Consider the following 19118-nt stretch of genomic DNA (forward strand, 5'->3'; position numbering starts at 1 on the left):
CATGGAACGGAGGTGAGCAGGACACGAGGCTGCTTCACAAGCCACAGTCACACTGCTGTTCCGCCTCCTGAGCTCTCACACCCCAGCTGGTGACTGCAGCATTTCAAAACCAAAAATGTGTGCAGCTCTATTTATTTTTATATAAACAAACTGAGATTAATTTTGTTTGGAGAATTTCACAATACCCCTCAGAGTAATTAAAGACATGCTGGGTATCATAAAACCAAGACTAAAAATCACTGCACAGAATGCTGTGAACCAGAATATTTGAGCTAAAGAAATCCAACTAGCCAAGGGGCAAGGAGTTGACCTCAGGCTGGACTGGCAGAAAGATAGATCAATAGTTTCTACCGCCCTCTCCCCTCAGGTCCCATCTGCCAACTCTGCTCGGCGTCAGGACTAAAGGACTGCTCCACAAAGAGCCCTCTGGTCGGGCTGAGCAACAACTGCTCTGCACATCCACCAGGAGCACGGCTGACCACAGCCAGACTGCCCGCTCCTCCTGCAGCTGGAACGGGCGGCTTTTGTGACTTCTCATTGCACCTGGATGAATTCAATGTCCAGTTGGTGCCACTTCCAGACACTGGGCCTGGGCTCAGGCCTCAGCAGTAGTGACAATGGCTGCAGAACTCACCTCCACGCTGGTGGGGCAGCACTCCACAGCTCGGCTGAGCATGATTCTAGCGTCTTCAGGCTCTTCCAGCTCAACGGCCGCCTTCCACAAGCGAACAGAGTTGGGTACATGCTCCAGGGCTGGGAAAGGTCACACAAGAGACTAGGTCACAGAAAAGGGGAAGTGGAAGCAGGACGGCGGGTCCCAGAGGATGCTGCTGTCAGCAGAGTCAGATGGTCTCATCCTGGTGAGAGCTGGGACAGGAGACATGCTCTTTCTAGAGGCCCTCCCAGGCCTGGGGGATAGCAGAGGGCAATAATTCACACTTGAAAATCAATGTTAGAAAACAAAGCAATGCAGGGCCAAGAAGGCAGTCCCCCCACACAGGACAGGCCAGCAGGCAGGTGGTGAGTGAGCGAGGATGCAGAAACCATGAGAAAAGAAAACAGAAATGACCCTGGGATGTGTATCTGCCCAGGCTGGTGTGCATCTGAGGGCAGCTGAGTCCCCTGGGATCCAGGAACTGGTTTACACAAAGTTCTGCCAGGCTGTGTCAGAACACTGTGGCTCACAGCGTGTAAAGGACAGCCCAGAGGAGAAAAGAGCAGTCTGAACAAGAGATGCCTGTGAGAAAAAGGGACCATGCAGAGGCCAATGTGACGAGCAGCCTGCAGCTCGGTGGGGAGAACACTAAGGTGCTGTCCCTCTCCTCTGGGCCTGCTGCAGGTTGCCACACTCCACGGGCCAGAGGTCATGCTCTCGGGGAAAACGACCCCACTTTATGTGAGTGCACTATTGGCAGAGCGATAGAGTGCTTCACACCAGGAAGCAGCCAAGGCACACCTGAGAGCACAAGGCTTGCAGACCCACAAGCTCTTACAAAGGAAGACACTGCAGCCTGGAAGTCGAGCACCATGCCCAGGACTGCTCAGCCAGCTGTGAGTCCCTGGCCGGCAGCGGAAGCTGAGGTTCTCCTGGCAGAGTTCACGTGCCAGAGACTGGAGCCTACACAGTCTTGAGTCACTGATGGCACCATCTTACTTTTCAAAAATCAGATCTTTCAAGTGGTGGCTGTCAAGTGCTCATCAAGAGCACAGGGAGGCAGCACCAGCTTTCCCAGGCACCTGGAAATAAAAGCTGATTCGGGAACCCCTCAAAAAATGGGTGCAGGGACCAGCACCAGGCCACCTGGGGATTCCAAATTCTTTCCACCTGAGCATGGCTCAGACCGGCGCTCCTCCAGGTCTGGGACAGCCCAGTCCCAGTAAAGGCTCCTCTGGGCCTCTCCTTCTCCACATCTGAAGCCAACTGGAAACAAGCCCAGGTTATCTGTGGTGAACCATTCATCATGCTGTGGCAGGGGAAGTGCAGGAGAGCTTTCCTAAGTAAATAATGCTAACTGCCTGGTTCAATGTGTTTGTCATTAGAGAAGTAGTTTCCTGGCTAAAAAAAGGTAGGAAGCTCATTTCTATAAACCAAAAAAGGTGCTAAGCTTCTGCTCCTGGCCCTGGTTTTGTGTGTGTGTTTTTTTAATGTTTTTTTATTGATTTCAGAGAGAGGAAGGGGGGGAGAGAGAGAAACATCAATGATGAGACAGAGTCATTGATTGGCTGCCTTCTGCAAGCCCTCTACTGGGGATCAAGTGCACAACCTGGGCACGCGCCCTGACCCAGAATCCAACCGTAATCTCCTTGTTCATAGGTCGACATTCAACCACTGAGCCACACCAGCCGGGCCTGGCCCCGTTTTGAAGAGACTGGCTCTGAGCATTTGATGGGTAGTGAGGCTGCAATTAAGCAAGCAGACATGAACCCTGGCCAGTGTGGCTCAGTGGTTACAGAGTCGGCCTACACACCGAAGGGACATGGGTTCGATTTCCAGACCTGGTTAGGGCTCGTGTGGGAGGCAACTAATTGATGTGTCTCTCTCTGTCTCTCCCCCTCCCTCCCTTCCACCCTCTCTAAAAAGCAGTGGGAGGGGGGAAGCAGACGTGAGAGGAAAATAGTTGAGAGCATGACACACACCTGCAGTCAGGGTCACACACAAGGTGGATGCCACCTGGCCTCTTAACAAACACAGCCAGTAGCCCAGCCGGTGTGGCTTAGTGGCTGAGCATCAACCTACGATCCAGGAGATCGTGGTTTGATTCCCGGTCAGGGCACATGCCCAGGTTGTGGCTCAATTCCCAGTATGGAGGCATGCAGGAAGCAGCTGATCAATGACTCTCTCATCATTGATGTTTCTCTCTCCCTTCCTCCTTCTGAAATCAACAAAGACATAGTAAAAGAAAAAAAAAAATTCCTCTCTCTCTCTCTGAAATCAATAAAGACATACTTTAAAAAAATAAAAAATTTAAAAAACCACAGATGGTAAAGAGTCAGAAACTGTAGGTGATAATACCTGCAGGCCTGACATCACACACCTCTACTGTATCACTTAAACACACGTCTTAAACACAAGAGTTGGGAACCACTCACTGAAAGCTGCCCCCACTGCCAAAAATACACCTTATGCTACCTGTGCTACAAATTCAGGCTCACTCTGATTGACCCCCAACTAGCATCTGCTCTGGAACAAATATCAAAAGCATCGCCCACCACTACTGTGGTGAAGGAAAAACTACTGTGTGTCAATTCCTCAGGAAGGAACAATGCCTACAAAGCTGCATCTCCACAGCAAATCCTGGGTGGAGTCAGTTTCCCTGGCACTCAAACTGCTGAAGGTGGCGCACCCATTGGCCCCGCTACCTGGTTTACAGCACCAGTCAGGGCCACCTGCTGACTGGCAGGAGTCCCGTGAGACAAAAGGAGTTCATCTAACACAGCTCTGCTGTGGCCGCTTCTACCTGTTAGACTCAGCTCCTGGCCTCCGGGAGCCGCGCACTCGCCCCCACACATGCCACCCCACCGGCCCCCAGAAGCTGGTTCTGAATGGGCACTGTCCCCACCTTGCAGAGGAGGAAAGCCTATACCAGCATGACCACCCAGCTCACTGCAGGTCGCACAGCAGGAAAAGGCAGGCGTGGGATCTGTGCCTGAGCATCTCAGCCAGGTGGAAACTCCGCCCACAGAGGATGCAAAGGCAGAGGTAACTCAGCCAGAAAAAGGCCTGGAAAACGTCACCCATTCTTTAACCACTCCCACCAATACCTGAGCACAGCCAAGGGGAAGCTGCTCCCCAGGGGCTCAGGCACCAGGTGTGGAGAAGGCAACCTCTCCCTCATGCAGAAAACAGCCCAGGACATAGCTCCTGGCAGTACCTCCATGGAGGCTCACCTTTCCTAAGAACCCGCTTCTTGGCACGAATGTCCGTTTCCAGCTCTGCTGCTCTGATGTAAATCCTAACAGACTGTGGGAGATGACGGACAGCTTGGGCCACCACGGCCTTGGCAGTGTCCCCAGGCTGCAATCTCGCTGCTTCTAACCAGACATCTTCACTCTGTGGGGCAAACAGAAAGAGCAGCACATGTACATGCAAGCTGGCAGCACCAATGGAGCGCAGCCCCCAAAACACGCACACAGCCTCGGGACACAGGGCTGGCTCCTCAGATCCAGGTTTTATAATCAAACAAAAGGTCATCTCTTGGACCCCTTGTCCCGCCAACACTTGGGACTGTGGCTGTTGCACACCTGTTGGAGTGAAGGGAAGGCAACACCCGTGAGAGGAGCACAGCACCCTGCAGAGTAAGGGGCCATCCAGACCCAGAGGAGACAGATAGGCAGGGGCCCCAAGTTTGCCTGGGAAGCTCTCATTTACACGAGAGTCTGGGATGAGTACACACAGGGCATGTCCCGTGTCAAAGGCATCCAGTCTGCACAATACTGCAGGGTCACCTAGAGGGTCTCATTGGACATTTTAAAGCTTGTCTAATCACTCCACCTCCAAAAAAAAGTGGAATATTCTCTTAAGATTAGCATTAATCTTTAGGGTTTTTACATGGGGGGGGGCAATTTTGCTCATTCCAGCTAAGGTTATCTTGCCATTAAACTAATGGTGGACGGGCCTTCGCTCCAGGTGAAGACAAGCAGGAAAAACCCCTCACCCACTTTTCACCTCTTCACCCTCACCTGTCCTACTGTCTGTAGTTTCAACTTCAACAGGCAGACAGCTTTACTCTAACCCAAGTATACCCCACAGGAGTCCTGCATGATACGGAGGGTCCCCTGGGCCCCCCATGTGCCTCACCTTGGGGCACATCTCTGTTCCCTTCATGATGAGGTTCCGAGCAACTTGAAGCTTTCCGGTGACTTCCTCCAGGCGGGCAGATGCGATCCAGGCTGGGGGGTGGTGAGGGTTTGTCTCCCGAACAGACTTCAGGAGCAGTCGGGCCTTTTTGATGTCACTACAGGGCAAGGAGGCACAGGTCAGGCCTCCACTCCTCGAGGTATGCCCAGGCCCAGAGAGAGGCACATGGCAGTGACACACACACTCCTGTGAGAGCTGAAGCCCAAGTGAGACCCAGCTCGCAGCCCTAGTCAGTGGTTCCCAGTCTGCTCAGCAGCCATGCAGACCAGCACTGAGTATATGTCTGCCCACGAGAAATGGACAAAAATGTATTTAAATGGAAAAACCAACTACTCCACCATGTTTCTGAGAATACCCACACTTGTTTTGGCTGCGTATCTTTCAAAAAAAATCCAAACATTCTAGGCAACCTGTGTCTCAGCCCACCCCTGGTTCCTCAGAGCACTCACTTGATGTCCCCTCCATGGGTCGGGATCATGGAATTTAAATCTGTTAGATAGCCTTTGGGGTCGACCACAGTCTGCCCACTCACAGAGTCAGATACCTGCAAGACATGCCACGCTGGTTAGAGGGGCCCTGAAACCCCTCCCACAGTCCTGCCTTGCCAGTGGATTCAGAAACTTTAGAAGTAGGAAACCACCTTCACTTAAACAAGTTTGTGATGATGACAAACAAATTTCATCCATACAGAACAAAGATTTATATTAAAAAAGTGAAAGCATAAAAGTCCCAGCGGAGCCCGGGCCAGTGTGGCTGAGTGGTTGAGTATCAACCTATGAATGAGGTTTCGGTCAGATTCCCGGTCAGGGCACATGCCCAGGTTGTGGGCTTGATCCCCAGTAGGGGGCATTCAGGAGGCAGCCGATCAGTATCTCTCTCATCAGTGATGTTTCTATCTCTCTCTTCCTCTCCCTTTCTCTCTCTGAAATCAATAAAAACATATTTAAAAAATAAAAATAAAGAAAATGAAAACACAATACCATTTATATTAGCACCGAAATGTAAAACACTAGCGTGTATGTAATCTAACAAATACACATAAGATCTCTGTGCGGAAAAGTACAAAACTCTGATGAATGGAACCAAAGAAGATCTAAGTCAATGGCGATGCCCCACGTTCACAGACAGGAAGACAGTGTCGTCAGGGCGTCAGTGGTTCCCAACTTGACCTGCAGGTTCAATGCGACCCACTCAGAACCCAGCAGGTTGCTTTGTGAGTACTGACAAACTGATTCTAAAGATTATATGGTGGGAGGGCAAAGACCCAGGACAGCCAACACAGGATTCAAAGAACAGACACCTGAACTGTCACAATGCATGACAGAGACTGCCCTGGACAGGTGTCAGGAGGGCCTTGGGAGGAGCTCACACCCCTCATTGGCCATGAGAGCCCCCAGGAAGTCCGTTCACAACAGAGGAGCCCTGCCTCTGTGGCTGCAGAGCCCTCCTCACTTCCTCTTGCTCCCTGGAAAGAGTTTTCCTGCTGCTTCTTGCGGATGTCTGCAAGGTCTCACTTTACGTACCGATTGCAATCCTTTCTTTTTCTCAAAGAAGTCCTTTTGGTGACGGAATACATGGAGGAAACTTAAATGCCTGTTACTAAGTGAGAAGCCAAATAGAAAAGGCTACACACTGTATGGTTCCAACTATGTGGCATCTGGGAAAATAAAAACTATGGAGACAGTCAACAGACCAGAGGTTGGAGGGAGAGGGGATGAGTGAGTGGAGCACAGAAAATGTTTAGGGCAGTAAAACTACTCTGACACTAAATCCAGAGAACATGTAATACCAGGAGTTAACCCTAATGTAAACCATGGGTTTGGGTGTCAATGTGTAAATACAGATTCATCGACTGTAACAAATGTACCATCTGACGGGGAAGTTGATAATGGGGGATTGTGTATGGGGGCAGGTAACGGGGTGTGTGGAAAACCTCTGTACCTGCTTCTCAATTTTGCTGTAAATCTAAAACTGCTCCTTAAGAAAAAAGTCCTAAAAAATAAGCAAAGAACTTGAATAGACATTTCTCCAGGAAAATATATAAATGACCAAATAAGCACATGAAAAGATGTTCAATATTACTTCAGGGAAATGCAAATACAATGAGATACTACTTCACACCCTTGAGGACAGCAGTTATTAAAAAATGAAAACAGCCTGGGCTGTGTGGCTCCGTGGTTGAGTGCTGACCCATGACCCAGAAAGGTCAGGGTTCAATTCCCGGTCAGGGCACGTACCCAGGTCGCGGCTCAGTCTTCCGCCAGGGCGTATGGGAGGCAACTGATCATTGTTTCTCTCCCCCTTCCTCTCACTGTAATATTCGATGAGTAAAGAAAGCATGCTCTTGGGTGAAAATGGACACGTAGAAGGAAAAGAAGACAGGCCCCAGCCGGGCAGTTCAGAGCATCATCCCTGAACCCCAAGGCTGCGAGTTCAATCCCTGGTCAGGAAACAACCAATGAATGGATCGAGTAGTGGAACAACAAACCCGCGTGACTCTCTCTCCCTCCCTTCCTGTCTTAAAAATAAGTAACAAATGTCAGCGATGTGGAGAAACTGAAACCTCTTTGCAGTGCTGGTCTAAATGGTGCAGCCACTGTGGGCAACGGAACATAGAACACAGAACCACCATACAATCCAGCAATTCTACTTCTGCATTTATACTCAAAAGAACTGAAAGCAGAGACTCAAATAGCTATTAGTACACAAGGCTCACAGCAACGCCATTCACAAGAGTCAAAAGGTGGAAGCAACCAGTTTTTATAAAATCTTTGCTCAGCATAAGAAGTTCAAGAATACAATAAGAGATCAATTAAAATGTAAGTGTCCACTGCATTGGTTGAAGAGTTCACAACACTACTTTCTCTACTTCTAAGTGTGTGTGAAATTGATCCTTAGAAGGACTTTCCAGGAAGCCTCAGTGCACCCACCTTGTTCCCTGGGCATCCGGGGGGGAGGGTATGCCTCTCTCCAACACAAAGGGAGATCACACACACTGCTCTGCCACCAGCTGTCATGTGCGTGATGAGTCGCTCACTCAATCTGTTGGTTTCTTTGACTTTACAGTGCTGTTGTGCAAGCTTTATATTTACATGTAATCAAATCTGAAAGTACTTTCCTCCCTGGTTTCTGACATGCATGTCCTAATAAGAAAGGGTTTCACTTCCCCTGGGTCTTCCTTCCAGAGCACTGAACAGAATGTGTGCCCCCTAAGGGCCATCACCATTGTAGGCGTGAAGGGAAAAAATACATCCATTGCATTTCAGGTAAAGAGAGGTGGACAGCAAGCCTCATCAACAGTCCACACGCCAGGGCAGTCCTTGGCAGCTGGCACTGAGCACAGCACACCTGTGCACGCCCTGCAGGTGGACCACCCAGAAGCCTGAATACAGAATTCTGCCCCTCTGTGTAACAGGACAGGGATGGTACAGCACTGAGGTCTGCTTATCTTGTGACAAAACACTTCAAAAGATGAACTTTCCACAAAAATGTATTAGTTTTATAATCAGGAAACAAAAATTTCAAAATATCATCCGTAGGAGATATTACATGACACGAACTCTCACCTGGCTCAGCCTCATGTCCATCAATGTGTTCCTCGCTTGGCCAATCTTCCTCATGTCTAGCTCACCTGTGCCAGGTGTCATCAATCCAGGTGTCATTCCACCTGGGTATGGAGTGTTCAGTCCACCAGGATAGGGTGTGTTAAGACCTCCAAATTGCTAAGGAGAGAAGGAATAAGATGCTAGAAGAACCTTCTCTCTGAGGCACTTCTGGACATGTGCAGTTGTGCAGACAGACTTGGTGGCAGCAGAGCCTGAACTGTGGAAGCAGCAGGTCCAACATCCCCAGTACCCCCCCCACACCTATCTAACCGTAACCAGACTAAACAAGGCCCATCCCCTTCTTTTCAGATCCTCACAGTTTGTCGGGGATCCACTGAAGTATGGTTCTCTCCAGTCTGCAAATGTTTGGCAAAGAAGCTGTCGGGAACAGGGGTCAGCTTCTCGTAGCGCGGGTTCCGCTGGCGCTTGTTTCTGGCGTCGCCAACCTCAGGGATGCTCAGCCACTCTTCCTCTGTGACTTCTGCCAACTTCCTCTGGAAACACCAGCCCCCAATCATTAATTCTCTGGCAGAATTTCATATGCTCTCCCTAGCCCCAGCCTCCAGATCATCATATGTAGAAAGGACTTTGATACAGAAATGGTTATCTATTTCATTTACAAAAATCAATTTGCTGGTCTGCTCGACATCACTCACATGTAAACTGTTCTGTCAAAGCCCAGAAGATACAGTTTAGAAATGTATAAACAGAGTTAAAGTCGCAAAGAAAATACCCACATTTGTCCCACCTTTTTTGGTGGGGGAGGGGGAGGGAGGCTTTTTGCACACAGACATACAATTAAACAGACTAAAGCAGGGATCTTCTACCATCTGAGTGAAATGAAGAGCAAAGTTAGAGAAGTCTCATCAGTTCCACCCAGAGCAGGCTGGCTCTCTGAAGGCAGTTGGGTGCCACCCCTTCTTACTTTGAGATCTGAGAACTGCTGTTGGATTTTGGGGCGTTCCATACGGTATTTCTCAATTTCTTCTTTCTCCCTTTGCTCCCTAGAAAGTAAAATGTGTGCACACATTACAAATGCTGGATGTCCGTTCTGAAACAAAATCATTTTATCATACTTAATTAAATCATCAAAGATTACAACTCAATTATCTACCAAATGAAAACATGCAGAAATGCACCAAAATAAAAACAAGCTGTCTTATTCTGACATAAATACTTGCATTTGAACACAAATATATTTGCTGCTTTAAAATTCTACAAAATCACAAAGGCAGGGCCATCCTATGAATGCCCAGCTGCCCTTCCTCTTCTCCACCTAACATAAACAGTAAGCCCTTGCCAGCCTCCCTGCTCCACTGACTAGGAACAGTGGTCTGCACCATCCCTGTACAGCTGGGCTCCAGGAACAGAGAGTTCCTGGGCTACTGCTGATTGGGGACCCGGTCCAGAGACTGGGAAGAAATCTGAGGTTATATTTGAACACAGAGTAATAAGCACTGTAACAAAGTATCAACCAAGTTTGGCAAACGAGTTGACGGGAACCAAGCAGCTAAAACTTCCTAACACTGAGATTCACACTTTCCTCTATAAGGTAAAAGAAAGATATCTGTAGGTAGGAGTCTGAATGTACTGTGACAAACGGTGTGTCTGAAAGAAACCCTCTCCATGAGCTGCAGTGTCAGTCGCCACGGCCTGACAGAGCAATGCACAGGTGTACCTATCACGTGTCTTGGCGAAAGATGCTGCACCTGGACTGTGTGGCTCAGTTGGCTGGGCATTGTCCCATGCACAGATTGATCCCCAGTTTGATTCCCAGACAGGGCACATGCCTGGGTTGCAGGCTAGATCCCCAGTAGGGAGCATGCAGGAAGCAACCAATCCATGTTTCTTTCTCATCAATGTTTCTCTCTCCCTCCCCCTCTGAAAATCAGTAATAAAAACATATTTAAAAAAAAAATGCTCCACCTGGTGTAAGTCAGTCCTTGGACTCCAGTGTCTGCTCCACAAGAACAGAGAGCAGGACAGGTTAAAGGACAAGCCTTTCTACAAAATGACTGATCTGATCTCTTCAAAAAGCCAATGTCATGCCCTAGCCGGTTTGGCTCAGTGGTTAGGAGCATCAGCCTGCAGACTGAAGGGTCTCAGGTTTGATTCCAGTCAAGGGCATATATCTTGGTTGCAGGCTCGATCCTTGGCCCCGGTAGGGGTGCATACAGGAGGCAACCTATCAATGTTTCTCTCCTCTCTCTCTCCCTTCCACTCTCGCTGAAAAGAAATGGAAAAACTATCTTCAGGCAGAGGTAGGGGGAGACTTAGGAGACAGGACATGGGAACTGGTCTGACTATACGTTAGTTTCGGAGGAAAACAGCTCTGCCATGTTCTTGGGACAAGCAGGGAATACGGGTATGGCCCGGCTCTCAGGTTCAGGTACATGCTGCTGGGCGGAACAAAGGTGCTGGTCCATGTGGAAGACAGACTGCTGAACACTGAGGGTGAACTGACCCTGAGTGGCCCAGCGAAGACCACCTGCACGGGAAGAGAAGGCAATGTGCCAACTGGGACCAGTGCTGCGACTCCACAGGACGAGCGTATTTGCTGCACTTCTCTACTTGTTTGAAACTTTCATAATGAAGTTCTGAAAAGCCAACCACTTTTCTAAGACCACTTAATACAATTTTCCATAAGTATCCATGTGGCTCAGCTTTTTAATAAATGACTTCCAGAAAGTTGGAATCAAATCTTTAATATGCTAACCTTGTGCACTTAATTACTATGTTTGCGCATATCAATTTAATAAAAAGGACAGTTTCATTCTTCTAAAATGATCGTGAAAATATTAAAAATGCTATACGTATTTTGGGAAGTTACAAAATTGCATGTGTAACAAGCAACAGAAAGAGGAAAGTGAACCAAAACGTCAACTGTCACTTTCTGGGTTTATGAATAAATGTCACACTCTCTTACCTATGCTTAACCTTATTGTTCTAATGTCCTATAATAAAAATGCTTTTTTAGAAGAACCGCTGCCCAGGAAAAACGAGATGGCAGCATAGGTAACAGCTGCACCCACTGCCTCCCGCAACTACATCAAAATTACAACTAAAATACAGAACCACCATCACTCAGAGCCTCCTGAGATCTGGCTGAACAGAAGCCCTGCAACCAGGGAGCTGAAGAAGCATCAAGACTGGTAGGAGGAGCGCAGACATGGGCGGATCGGGGCTGAATCGCAGAGACGCGGCCCTGGGCCCACACCCCGTGCCCAGGTTGAAACCCGGAAGGGAATCTCAGTGGCGGAGGTTTCCCGGAGGAGGGAGGGGTCCCAGCCCCACAGCAGGCCCCCAGCCCAGGGCTCCAGGCCGGGAAGAGATGTCCCCACAACTCCGGGCTGTGAAACAAGCGGGGACTGTCGCTGAGGGTCGCGGAAGCTGTGGGAGCCCCAGCAGCTCCTCTTCAGGGGCCCACGCACGGACTCACTCGGACGCACTCCCTTGGAGCCCAGGGCCGGGTGGCAGCCTGAAAGGACCTGGGACACTCGGGGAGGGATTAACCTGCCTGAAGGCCAGGCGAGGGGTGGAGGGGTGGAGGGGTGGCTTCCTCCCCGGCAGAGGAGCTGGTGGAGGCCACTGCTTCTTTGCCGAGTCCTCCCCGCACACAGCCGGCAGGCCGGCACCATATTTGAATCACCAGCGCCTGACTCGCACCTTTGGCCGCGCCCCTGATTCCTGGAGGCCCCGCCCCTCCCCACCTGCAGGCTCACCCAGGCCATTTCCAGGGGCTTTTCTGTGCAAGTGGCCTCTCCAGCCTCATGCTTAGGACTTTCCTAAAATCTCTCAAACAAGCAGCAGCGGGCCCCATACGGCTTGATAAGTGACCCCAGGCCTGGCACTAGTGGCAGCCTGCATTGGCTCACAGCTTGGCCTCTCCTGGACACCTCCAAGCCCAGCACAAGGAGCAGCCAACTACGGTTTGCTGTGTAGCTCATGCTGGGTGGCCCTGGGCAAGGCACTGGCAGAGGCTCACTTTGCACCTCTCTGGAGGCCCCAGAGACAGTGCACCTGGTGGTCAGACTCAACCACACTGGATTACAACCCTACCACATCCACGAGTGACACACTCAAGGGGCGCACTTGGTGAACACCAAAGCTCCATTGAAGTAAATCCTGCTCCATAGGGGTGCCTCCAGCACAGCAGCTCTTTGGCTGTAGTTGCAGCTGGTCCTCACAGCCGACTGGCCTGGAGGTCAATTCCTCCCAGTGATGCCAACAGCAACCAAGGCTCAACTACAACAGGACAGTGCACACAGAACACACAGGGGAGCACCTAGAAGGCCCAGCTCAGGTGACTGCAGAGGCTGAGCCACTGGACCCTACAGGACACCTACTACACAAAGCCACTCTACAAATTCCAGGAGACATAGCAGCTCTACCTAATACATAGAAACAAACACCTGGAAGCAGCCAAAATGTGGAGGCAAAGAAACATGTCACAAAGGAAAGAAAAGAAGAAATCTCTAGAAGAGGAACTAAATGAAATAGATCCAAGCAAGCTAACAGACAGAGAATTCAGAATTTTGGTTATAAAGATGTTTAAGCAAATGGTTAGGGAAATAACTGAGAAAATCGATAACATAATAAAGTACCAATTTGATATGAAGGCTACAGGAACTGAAATGAAGAATAATTTACAGGGAATCAACAGTAGAGGACACTGAGAATCAAATCAGCAATTTGGAACATGAGGAAACAAAAAACACCCAACCAGAAGAGCAAAAAGAAAAAAGAATCCAGAAATATGAAAATAGTATAAGGAGCCTCTGGGACAACTTCAAGAGGCCCAACATTCGTATTATTGGGGTGCCAGAAGAGGCAGAAAGAGACCAAGGAACTGAAAACCTATTTGAAAAAATAATTACAGAAAACTTCCACTACCTGGGGAAAGAAATCGACTTTCAAGTCCAGGAAGCACAGAGGGTCCCAAACAAGAGGAACCCAAAGAGGCTCACAGCAAGACACATCATAATTAAAATGGCAAAGGTTAAAGACAAAGAGAGAATCTTAAAAGCAGTAAGAGAAAAGCAATTATTTACCTACAAGGGAGCACCCATACGACTCTCAGCTGATTTCTCAACAGAAACCTTGCAGGCCAGAAGGGAGTGGCAAGAAATATTCAAAGTGATGAAAAACAGAACTACAATCAAGATTACTCTACCCAGCAAAACTATCATTTAGAACTGAAGGTCAGATAAAGAGCTTCACAGATAAGAAAAAGCTAAAGGAGTTCATCACCACCAGACCAGCACTACAGGAAAAGTTGAAGGGTCTTCTTTTAGAAGAAGCTAATGAACAAAAGAATCTGACAAACTAAATAGATCCAGAGACATTGACGCATGCAACAGACAATCATATTTCAGAGGAAAGAGGGAAGGGGGGGTGGAGGGTGGGAAGGGATTAACCAAAGAAGTTATATGCATATATGCATAACCCATGGACACAGTCAATAACGGGGTGAAGGCCTGTGGAGGGAGTGGGAGCAAAGTGGAGGGGATCAGTTGCAGGGGAAAATGGTATACCTGTAATACTCTCAACAATAAAGATACATTTAAAAAGTAAAATAAAAAAGTAAATAAATAAATAAATAAATAATGCTTTTTAAAAAAATTAATCCTCACCTGAGGATATTTTTCCATTGTTTTTCAGAGACAGTAGAAGGGAAACAGAGAGAGAGAGAGACACATCGTGAGAGAGACACATCGGTTGGCTGCCTCTTGCATGTGCCAGACTGGGGTTGGGGATGGAGCCTGCAACTGAGGTATGTGCCCTCGGCCAGAATTGAACCCGGCACCCTTTAGTACGCAGGCCAGTGCTCTAACCACTGAGCGAACTGGCCAAGGCAGAATGCATTTTTTAAATTAAAAATATAAAGAACTTACAGAGATAATTTCCAATTACTCAACATACATTAATCAACATCACTACGCGCATCGCAAAGACAGTAACCCTGACATGTAGTCAGGATAATCCCCCCAATTCTGCAGGGTTCTGGAAGCCAAGGTGGAGCTCGTAAGCTCTGCACTGTAGTCCTCAGCCCACAGTTTATCCAGGTGCTGCTGACACAGACAAGACCCAGGGGCTCAAAGCGGAGCAGACACACATACTATTCTTGCAATTTTTCTCCAAGGCTGAATTAAGACAAAATAAAACTTTTTTTAAAAAGTTGGATAAAATGCCCGGACGGCATGGCTCAGTGGTTGAGCGTCAACCTAGGATCCTGGAGATCACGGTTCAATTCCCGGTCAGGGCACATGCCCAGGTTGCGGGCTCGATCCCCAGCAGGGTCGTACAGGAGGCAGCCCATCAATGACTCTCTCATCATTGATGTTTCTCTCTCTCATTCTCCTTTCTCTCTCTGAAATCAATAAAGACATAGTAAAAAAAAAAAAAAAAGTAAACAATAAAAGTAGAGGTTTGACAAAAGACCATGAAGGGCAACGGTTGGCCTCACCGCCGTTCTTTCCGCCGCTCGTCCATCCGTTTGTCCAGCGCTGCGTAAATGGCATCGGCTTCTTCATCATCCTTCTCATATGGCCCACTTGAGAAGAGGCTCCCCGCATAGCCGTTAAACTGAGAACCAGAAACACACCTGGGGTCAGCGTCTCCTCCCATGAAACCCCCACCCGCAGAAACAGAACACGTCCAGTTGCAAATCCTTGCCGCACAATACTCTGCAATCAGACAAACTCAAGGCGGTCAAGAGCAGGAGGTGGAGGACTTGTCCCCCCCAGAGGAGACTCAGGGAGCAAATGCAACAAGGGTCTGGACCACGTCCTGGACTGTAAGGACACAGGTGGGAAACTGGAGTTAACGCCTGTAGATGAGTTCAGAGTGCTGTGTCAGCGCTGCCTCCTGGTTCAAAAACTGTACTAAGGTCACGGGAGGTGAGGAGAAGCCTGTGAACAGTATGCAGGAATTCTCCACATTACTCTTGCAAGTTCCCTATAATTTTTAAATTATTTCAAAACTAAATTTTAAAAATCGTCTCCTCTGAGGAAAACCGCTACCTGTTAGAACGATCTGAAGCAGGCTTCAATGGACCAAGCACTAGGAACAAAGGGGGTGGGCACTAAAGCAAAGGAGCAAACGCCACCACCAACTCCACTTCACATTTCCACCGGCCAAGGCTCGCACCCCCCAGAGCACAGCCACTGGAATCTTCAACATACTCTCCTGAGTTCCGAGGGCCCTCCTTCTGCTTCTGTAACTTGTTTCCTGAGTCTATGCAGCCCAGCTGCTCACTTCTACTACCTCTGTAACTTTTTAAAAAAATTTGTATGAGTTTATTTGAGTCAAACTGAAGACATAAGCCAAGAAGCAAGATCTCAAATGCTCCTTTGTAACTCGCTAAATAAACTTTCTTTTATAATATGAAAAAAGTACACCCCCCCCACCACTGGCCAAGACAAAACCTAATGCAGTGATTGTAACAGCTGCAAGAACATCTCTTTTGAAGAGACAACAAATCTTTTTATTTGTCCTACCCTCCTATCACACTATGGTACAGAAACCCCACGAATAGGTGAAACAGGAAATGTAGCAGCCATGCCAAGCCACCCATCACAGGTGCCAACAGCACACAGGACTAAGAAGCGGCTCAGCCTTCTGGAGACTGGCCAGGAGACCACGAGTCACCTCGTCGTAGTTGGTGTCATTCAGATCCTCATCATCGTCATCCGCAGCCTGGCTTTTCTTCATCTGGTCCCCGACGGTCCTCTTGCCCGGAGGCGCATGGCGGTCATCCACAGGATCATTGGCATCCCGGGCAGGCCCAATGTCTGACCGGGTGGTGAAGCCAGTGGCGCTGCAGGAGACCCCAAGACACCCATTTACCTTGTTCTTGCGTTCTTCCCTCCACACTCGTCACTTAGTAAGGCCTCTTTTCCTAACACCTCCAAAGATGCCGGTCACAGTAAACCACACGTGGCTGTGCTCTCATGCATTTCCAGTCCGTTCTCTTTAGGCAGCAAACCTTCTAACCACCCTGAGAAGGTGACTCAGGCTTGCTTTTGCCACCACACTCTCCTTGGGAGAGATTCTCCTTTGAAGCCCCAGACTGCATTCCCAAAACCCTCCCATCCAAACAGGCCCTTAAACCCAACTTAACCCCATCAGAGTTCCTCTTCTGTGCCCACCCTGCGGCTGCTCTGGGCTGTTTCGGCTGATGGCAACAGTGCCATCCAGGAACCAAGGCAGATACCGTGGCATCAGCTTTGCCTCCCTCTCCCTCCTCCTCCATCCCATCTGTTGCCCCGTAGTTCTGAGTCTACCTCCCAAACCCTCCTCCCAGACTATGACTGCCATCGGCTGGGAACCAACTGAGCCACTGGCCTCCAGCCTCCCCCACAACTCTGAAGCTCTGCCTCTCCAACGCTTCCAGGAACTCTACTACCGTCACCACACATTGTGTTCACGGACTCCTTGCTATTCCCTCACCTGCCTCCATGCCTCATCTGTTTCCTTAACTGCCCAACACACAAAATGCCAGTTTCGCCTATAACCCTGCCACATGTCTGCATCCTTCTAAACTAGGTCCAAATGCTAACACTCCACAGAGCGTCGCCTGACCACTGGGCCCAAGTTCTAGATGTTACCCTTTATAAGTTTATGCATTTACCTCACCTCCTCTAGCCAACTGCAGGTCCTCTAAAAACAGTGGCAAGTATGAGGCCTATGTGTACCCACAGGTTCTAACACAATGCCGCGAACCAGAGAAAGCCAGTACTTTTCCTAACTAATGAGTAACGGAACAGACAGGACGGCTGCTTGCTCATCCAACCATTTACGCGGTCTCCGCGGCCTGCGGCTCTCGGGGAGCTGACAGTCTGAAGGAGCAGGTGAGAGCACGCACAGCACCGGGAGGGAGGCGGCCCTGCGGCCGCCAGAGGCATCTCCCGGGTGGTGCGGAGAGGACCGGTGACGCTCGGCGCGGGCGGGTCCGTGGGCGGGAGGGCAGCCCGCGCTCCCCGACCGCAGACCTGCCAGGCGGGGCGAGACCCCGCAGGGGCCAGAGCGGGCTCGGGCGCCGCGCAGCTCCAGGCGGCCGGGGGCGCTCGCACTGGGGTCGGTCCTGATCGCGAAACCGGTCCTCCTACCAGCTGGAGCCACACGGCCTCGCCTCGCGCAGCCCCGTCGCCGTCGGGTAGTTCGGCCGGGCCCGGGCCGCCCCCGCCCTCCCCGCGCGCCGCCCCCCGGGACCCAGGGCTCACCCTCGGCCGAGCCCCGGCACGTAGCCGAGCGGCGCGGGCATGCCCAGGAACGGCTTCTTCTTCTTGTTCATGGCGACGACGAGCGGGAAGGGAAGGCGCCGACTCGAGCCCGGGGCCGAGGACCGCAGGCGTCCGGCTCTCCGCCGCAGGAAGGAGTCGCGGGCACCGCGTCATCCGCGCCCCGGAAGCAGAGCGCGCGGTCCGCACGAAGCCCCGCCCACCTCGGGCCCCCGGGCGGAAGTTCCGGAAACGTGGTTTCCGGCCGCGGCGCAGGGGCGGGGGGCAGCGGGGCCGGCGAGGTTCCCGGGCGACGCCATCCGGAACCATCCCCGCGGGACCCGGAAACCGAGCGGGGCACCTGCTTCCTGCGTGTTCTCGACGCTTCCCTGGGGGACCTGCCTGGGCCCGCCAGCCGCGCGCGCTGCCCTGCCCTGCGGAGGCGCCCTGGCCCCGGCGCGGCTGCACGGCTGCCGGCGGTGCGGAGCCTGCGCGCGCCCCTCCCGCGTGGGCGCGGGCGCCGCCCCCTAGCTCTCAGCGCTCAGACGCCGGCACCCATCGCGCCCCGAACATTCCAGTGAGGGCAGGAGCGCAGCCCCAGAGCGCATTGAGGAAAGTAAATAAATGCAGCACCTATGTCGAGAACTAGTCAGTACGTGGTAGGTCGACCACCGCACGTGGGTGACTTCCGTGCAGACCTCTACTGCGTGTGTTGGCGGTCGTGGGTACAGGTCATTCCCTGTGCTCAAGTTTCAGGCGGACATGCCTGGCCGTACTCTGCATGCAGCTGCGCGTCCCTGTGCACCTTCGCTCACTCTGCGGTGGGGCGTTCTCTGGCCCGGACACAAACCTGGGGAGAACAATTAGGCTCTTGGGAGAACAGGCCAAACTCAGGTCGGAAGCCTGGCCTCCCGCTGGACCAGGCAGCCCCCAGCCCACCCTGGCCCTTCTCGCTGGTGTCCTGGAGCAAGCATCCCTCCTGCGTGCTGCAGCCTCCTTGGAGTTTCTCCTCCCTGTCGCCAGCCAAGCCCCTTTCAATGCCAAGCCTTGGGCACTGAGTCAGATTCTGGGGCTACAGAGGGGAGGGAGCGTTCCCCGGCTGTCCACCTGGAGTTCACAGTGTGGTGGGGGCAACAGGGGGTCAAACTGACTTCCCCTGGGAAACAAGTGCCCACTTGAGGGAGAGACCTATGGAAAAGTCTGGAAATTGTGTAAATTAAAGCAGTAAATCGACGTAGGAGAATGGAGAGAAGTGATTGGACGTGGTTGGTCTGGCCTTTGACCTGGGCCCCAGGGGCAAAAGGTCCGAGGAGCACCCGGTAGGGTGCCCCCCTCCTGGCACACACACGCACACACGGGCCGACTCTCCTTACTCCCGACCTCACAGGCGCCTGGGGACGCCCGGACCCCCGCAGGCGCAGTCACTGGCCCTTG

General features: G+C 51.0%; 1 protein-coding gene across 1 annotated transcript in view; it reads right to left on the bottom strand.

Annotated features, from left to right (window-relative positions):
* Positions 1-18189, bottom strand: part of PRPF6 (pre-mRNA processing factor 6) — a 32884-nt gene extending 14695 nt beyond the window's left edge. Inside the window, exons 1-10 of the mRNA XM_081149811.1 lie at positions 17688-18189; positions 16114-16282; positions 14930-15048; positions 9389-9467; positions 8781-8957; positions 8425-8580; positions 5308-5402; positions 4799-4955; positions 3889-4051; positions 635-753 (exon numbers count right to left, since the gene is read on the bottom strand). Coding sequence (XP_081005937.1) covers positions 635-753; positions 3889-4051; positions 4799-4955; positions 5308-5402; positions 8425-8580; positions 8781-8957; positions 9389-9467; positions 14930-15048; positions 16114-16282; positions 17688-17758 — 1305 coding nt within the window. The 5' untranslated portion in view covers positions 17759-18189. The remainder of the gene's footprint in view (positions 1-634; positions 754-3888; positions 4052-4798; positions 4956-5307; positions 5403-8424; positions 8581-8780; positions 8958-9388; positions 9468-14929; positions 15049-16113; positions 16283-17687) is intronic.
* Between the last annotated feature and the right edge of the window lie 929 nt (positions 18190-19118).

This window comes from Miniopterus schreibersii, assembly GCF_964146895.1.
Source record: "Miniopterus schreibersii genome assembly, chromosome: 10".
NCBI classification, from domain to species: Eukaryota; Metazoa; Chordata; class Mammalia; order Chiroptera; family Miniopteridae; genus Miniopterus; species Miniopterus schreibersii.